The sequence below is a fragment of the Asterias amurensis genome, chromosome 2 (genome assembly GCF_032118995.1).
Source record: "Asterias amurensis chromosome 2, ASM3211899v1".
Taxonomy (NCBI): domain Eukaryota; kingdom Metazoa; phylum Echinodermata; class Asteroidea; order Forcipulatida; family Asteriidae; genus Asterias; species Asterias amurensis.
In genome coordinates this window covers 26,492,804-26,498,725 of record NC_092649.1, presented here as the reverse complement: position 1 = coordinate 26,498,725, position 5,922 = coordinate 26,492,804, and the positions used below count along the sequence as shown (strand labels likewise).

The following is a 5,922-nucleotide window of genomic DNA, read 5'->3' as shown; positions in this document are numbered from 1 at the left end:
TATCGCTTGGTAAAATTTGGACTGTTCCATTTCACTCGGCTTCGCCTCATGAAATGGATCAGTCCAAATTTTACCTTGCAATAACATTCCTCCCATTCCACTCCCTGAGCCACTCAATATTTGTATACTATCAACCTCTCCCCATTACTCGTTACCAAGAAAGGTTTTATGACAACAATTATTTTGAGTAATTACCAATAGTGTCCACTGCCTTTAAGTTTTACTAACATGTGTAAGCTAATCTAATGCACCCTATATCACCTTATGTCTTGAACAAAGGTGTTGAACATTTTGTTTGCAACAAAAACAAAACGAAATAAACACACAAACAAAAGCAAGTTGTCACTTCCTTGACATAAGCCATAACTTTTACAAGTCTTTTTAATACCAGGTAATACAACTAGGATTTGAAAACAATTAAAGTTACATACCTTTCTTTGTTTAAGTGAGATGCAATATGCACACAAATTTATGCTCTATTATTGCATTAACCTTTTTTTATATAAAAACAATGGTTGCACAAGGAGAATTTGGATAAAAGGGGGTTGACCCGGTTCGCCCCATTGTTCCTGGTTTGAACGGTTGCATATTGTTTCTCAGCACCTTGTAAACCAATACGTGGTGCTGTGTAAATGGAGTAGGTCTCATACTTCAAATGTAGCCCCCCCCCCCCCCCCCCACATACCTAGCAAGAAAATACTGAATGTTGGAACGCCTTGAGCGACACCGAGTGCTGGATATGAGCGATATATATAAATAAGAAGCCACTTTCATTATTTTTGCGATAGCACCATGATCAGATTGTCTTAAGGAGGATGCTACTTCTCAGGAGAGATTTACACGAGGTGCTATCGCAAGCAAAATAAAAATCACCTGAATATACTCCCACTATGCAAAGTTAGCCTTCTATCAATCATTGTGTTTTTTTTTATTTAAAAAAAACATTTAAAACAACATTGTTTCATCAGAAATATCTAGAGGTTGTAAAAACAGACACACTTGGTTATTCGCAAGTCCTAAATGCAAAAAGGGTTCATTCAAGTCTTCTTATGCATGTAGAGTATTCAAACGGTAGGTCTTGAAGAACACGAAGGTCCGTTGCCCTTGTCTTGGACTTGGTGCCCCTTCAAAAGTATCCCTTGACTTAAAGATTTTACAATGCAAGTCAGTGCCCCTTTCAAAATGAAAATGGCCTTGCCATCTCAAAGATGAAATTCCAGGCCTGGAACGGTATCCAAAAGTTCGCTCAAGTGGTGTTCATTTATGGCATCATACAGGTTTGTCTATACAATGAATCCAGTGAAGAGCATCAAAGGTATGGACGATCACGAGGTGGGTTTCTGTTGACCTTCATTCTCCTTCTGATACCCCTGTATAAATAAAAAGGAAAATAACAAACAAACAAAATGTTAATTTCTTTTGACATTTCTCAAAATTAACACTGGACCAAGGGCCCGAATCCAGTGATTTTAGCATGGGGCCAGTAAACTCATGACCAATGTTGTGCTGGTGCACACGCTAACTAATAGGCCAAGGCCTAATGTCATGGATGTCTTGACTGCTAAATTCTGTTCTTACGCTTACCGACTCCCACTTACTGGGCAAGTGTTGCATTTCTGTGCTAGGCTGTGTAAGCAAAGAATGCTTAGAATGGGGAGTGCGCAAGTGCACAAGCAAAAATTTCCCTACTAACTTGTGCAATACATTTCATGTAAGCGCGGAATTCCCTGCTTCCATGAGAGGGCTGATTATTTGCTTATGATAAGCAGAAAGCAGCATGAAATAGGGAAAGCAGAGCCATAATTGGTCCCTGTAGTCCTAACTTAGGACTAGTCCAATGACACTTTGGGAATTATTAAACACTTAAGGCTAGTCCTAAGTCAGGATGAGTAACTCTTCCTCACTCGAGATAAAGACCAGTCTGAACTCTTTGTGAATCCAACCGGTACCCAGCAGCCGATTTCACGAAGCGTTAGGACTAATCCTATCACCAGTTAGGATGAGTAACCCGTCTTAACTTAGGATGGGTTCAAAGCGTCCTAACATCTATAGATACGGAACTGAACTTGTCTTAAGTCCTAAGATTAATCCTAAAGTTAGGAAGGGTTTGGTGAAGTCAACGGCAGGACACATAATGAAATACTCAATCACAGTTGTAGTTCACTCGTAGGAATCCTTAACGATTACTTACAGTGGATACCACCTATGCTTTGTCGTGTAGAACATCTTGGCCAGCTCGTTATAATTCGGCCCCTTCTTATCTTTACTCCATTGTTCCTGCGTCATTTTCATCTTGAGGATAGAGTCTGTTGTCTCCTTTAACGTAAATCATAAACAAAGGAAATTATTCATTTGCAACTGGATCCTACCACAGTAATCTATAGACGATGTGACCTGTGACATCACATGTTTACAAAAGACCCACAGGGCCTGGACTTCCTGCAGGCACGATTTGTACACAGCTCAATGGAAGAAAACATAAAATCTTATATTTTATGGAGGTTGCACTGTCTAATTCTTATCAACTTTTGATATGATGAAAGGGGGCACATCTCTGTACACAGATACAGAGTCCTATCTATTAAGGCCCGTTTCTGGGGCGGAAACTTTTCAAAGCTTCATTACTCAAATCTTACCTGCATCAAGCCACTAAATTACTTCATGAGAATGACGGATTTGTGACGGATTTGTGAAGAATATATGACGATCAATCAAAACCCAACGCAGAAAAATATATGCTGCCATGAAATGAATCTGTTGAAATTAGTGGTTTCTTGCCGGTAAGATTTGAGTTATGAAGCTTTGAAAATTTTCCGCCCCAGAAATGTACCCTGATATCCAGGACGTCAGTGTAGTACAATACAAAAGTTTACATTCAGTGCCGTTTTTGCTTGAATAGCATCAAAATTCAGAAAGTTCATTATTATTATAGAACCAGTTTTACTCATACTTACCTCTGGTTTGGATGGGTCTGGTCTTAGAATTGGCTGAAAATAACAAATCAAAACAAACATTATAAATAACAGGCAGTATTTGTCTGCAATTTACCTGAACTGAAACAATGGTTGCAGTGGTCTACCAATAGACCGATCCGTCAGGCTGCGCCCATGACGCACATGTGAGCAAGAACATGTGAGCCTCTCCAATGCCATTCTGCAATGTCAACTCTGTCGCGCGCACCGCATGCCAAGCATACGCGCACGCATGTCAGACTTTACTTGTTATTTTGTTGAACGTTTGGTTGCTTGATCAGGGTTGTTATTGGTCAATGGGGCGGAGCTAAATGGTTCTGTCTATTGCCCCATAACTTGTAACATCGGTCTATTGCCCCATAACTTGTAACATCGGTCTATTGCCCCATAACTTGTAACATCGGTCTATTGCCCCATAACTTGTAACTGAATTAATAATGTAAAATACTAAACCACAAAAGATATTGACAAATAGGGAGACAAGGCTGAACTATGTAATACACCACATACCTTTGTGTGTTCATATGGGAAAGGTTCTGACGGGTGGTAACACACAATCGTATCACCATCAGCTGTTTCTACTATTGCATGACTTCTGAAACAAACACAGTAAATCTTTTGGTTATACTGTTTGACATTTCAATTTTGACTGTGCAGCCTAATTTGTAGCCAGAAATGGGAATAGCCCATCTGTACAAGTGCCATTTAAAGACAGTGGACACTATTGGTAATTGTCAAAGACCAGTCTTCTCACTTGTTGTTTCTCCACATATGCATAACATAACAAACCTATAAAAGTTTGAGCTCAATCGCTTGTCAAAGTTGCGAGAAAATAATGAAAGAAAAAACACCCTTGTCACACAAAGTTGTGTGCTTTATACAGATGCTTGATTTCGAGACCTCAAATTCTAAGTCTGAGGTCTCAAAATCAAATTCGTGGAAAATTACTTCTTTCTCGAAAACTACGTTACTTCAGAGGGAGCCATTTCTCACTATACTGTCAACAGCTCCCCATTACTTGTTACCAAATAAGGTTTTATGGTAATAATTATTTTGAGTAATTACCAATAGTGTCCACTGCCTTTAATTAGCCTTTTTACCATACTGTTTGACATTTCAATTTTGACTGTGCAGCCTAAATTGTAGCCAGAAATGGGAATAGCCCATTTGTACAAGTGCCATTTAAAAAAATAAACAACAAAGCACTGAGTACAGATATTATAATTAATAGTTATAGACCAATTGCAAAATGCATTAAAACCTCTGCTGTCCGCCATTTTTGGTGTCAAAAACACCTACAAAAGGATAGTACAAGTCTACGCACCTCCGAACAATGCAAGTCTAACAATTATGCCTTTTTGTGGGAGTCCATTCCTTTTGCGCATGTAATGACACCCAAAATGGTGGACAGGAGACGCATGTGGAAGTGCGTTGCGCCTTGTAACTTCTGGGTCTTTACTCACCCGTCTGTCTGAATAAATTGTGTGCTGCTGAAACATCTACACAGTAAAGTTTCTGGAAATAAAATAAAAAGTTTCTATATGGTTTCACAATTCTTGGGAAACACTGCCCGTTCTTGAAGATTCATTTCACAGGATCAGTCAGGGCAGGCAGTTTGTTTGTATTTTCTGAATCTGCTGTAGTGTAAACATCACATAAAAATGCCATGTTATAATCATAACCCTCCATCCTCCCAACGGATGGAGGGTAGCGATTGTTGTAGCAACTAATGTACCATGTGTATACAGCATTCACTAGTTGTAAACCAATTGCGGTCCTACTAAAAGCCGACAACAAGTCGACAACAAGTCGACAACAAGTCCAGAGCGCCGACACCACGCCGACAACAAGTTTTAAATTGCCATTTTTTATTAAGTTTTTATTTGCCATTTTTGAGATATTTAAAACTTGTTGTCGGCGTGTTGTCGGCGCTCTGGACTTGTTGTCGGCTTGTTGTCGGCTTTTAGTAGGACCCACCAATTGTAATGTAAGTGATCGAATTAACACTGGACTGACTGCAGCAGGCCCGACCGAAGCCATAGCATACTGCATAGTGCTCAGTGCCCGGGTCTGTCAACTAACGACCGAACAGGCCCCTGGGTGTGGCGTGGGCAGCATGCTATACCATTACCAGCAATAGACGGGAATCCCAACTATGAATATTCATGATATTTCATGATTTAGTCTCACAATTACAACACAAATAAAAGTAATAATGAATACATTTTAAATTGAATACAAATTCTTTATTTTTTATTAATTAATGCAATAATTATATATAAATAAATATTTGGTTAACACCATGAGGACGTCACTAGCTGGAACTGCTGAGACTGTAAAGTGTGAGGCACAAGCACTGAGCTAGCTGACAAACATGACAAAGCATGCAGTGAAGATCACTGATCGATCTGATCAGTGGGTCAGGGATTCAGCAGTTCAGGGGCGCAATTTCATTCAATCTTGGCTCTGCTTACTAAGTTACTGCGGAATTCTGCGCTTACGACGTATCATCATGATCATGGAGGTAGAATGGTCAAGTTACTCACCTGCAGATGGTCCCAATAAATGTTTGCTGCCAGTACCTAGTCGATAAAGATTAAAGAAGGATAAACAATTTTTAGACAATCTTGCCATGTGGGCTGCCATCTTGAAAAGTGGAGGTCTTCTGTAGCGCCCTCTATAGGCTTGACAACTTTATCAACACGATACTGCATGCCCCACCCACCATCGCGATGCATCGGTCTCGTGTCCGCTGATTGGCTAAGCTAGATTCCTTTTCAGAATGTAGTGGTCGGACTAATTAGTTTGTTTGATTATACCAAATAAAATAAAAACTTGACTAATTATATTTGGAATAAGAATAACCTAAACAATGGTTTTGTTGTTTCGTCAATCCGCAAGTTTATTTATTAATTAAAATACCTAATTGTAATTGCCAATATATTTGCGC

At 39.4% G+C, this 5,922-nt stretch overlaps 1 protein-coding gene across 2 annotated transcripts; it reads right to left on the bottom strand.

Annotated features, from left to right (window-relative positions):
- Window positions 1-943: 943 nt before the first annotated feature.
- LOC139954440 (large ribosomal subunit protein mL42-like) lies at window positions 944-5,642 on the bottom strand. Of its 2 annotated transcripts, none has more exons than XM_071954239.1 (6): window positions 5,519-5,642; window positions 4,436-4,487; window positions 3,483-3,567; window positions 2,955-2,987; window positions 2,192-2,316; window positions 944-1,370 (listed from the first exon to the last, which is right to left on the bottom strand). In XM_071954239.1, exons 1-6 carry the CDS (start codon window positions 5,616-5,618, stop codon window positions 1,310-1,312), a joined length of 456 nt encoding a protein of 151 aa, XP_071810340.1. In that variant the 5' UTR covers window positions 5,619-5,642; the 3' UTR covers window positions 944-1,309. The 2 variants fall into 2 exon arrangements, with proteins under 2 accessions (XP_071810340.1, XP_071810341.1); XM_071954240.1 differs by having other exon boundaries at window positions 3,483-3,564.
- Between the last annotated feature and the right edge of the window lie 280 nt (window positions 5,643-5,922).

Excerpts from the sequence above, each read along its gene's own strand:
- LOC139954440 (XM_071954239.1), bottom strand. The coding sequence starts at position 5,618 with ATGGCAGCCCACATGGCAAGATTGTCTAAAAATTGTTTATCCTTCTTT. Across the intron at positions 2,317-2,954 it reads CAGACCCATCCAAACCAGAG|GAGACAACAGACTCTATCCT; the intron begins GTAAGTATGAGT and ends TTTACGTTAAAG. Across the intron at positions 1,371-2,191 it reads AAGCATAGGTGGTATCCACT|GGGTATCAGAAGGAGAATGA; the intron begins GTAAGTAATCGT and ends TTATTTATACAG.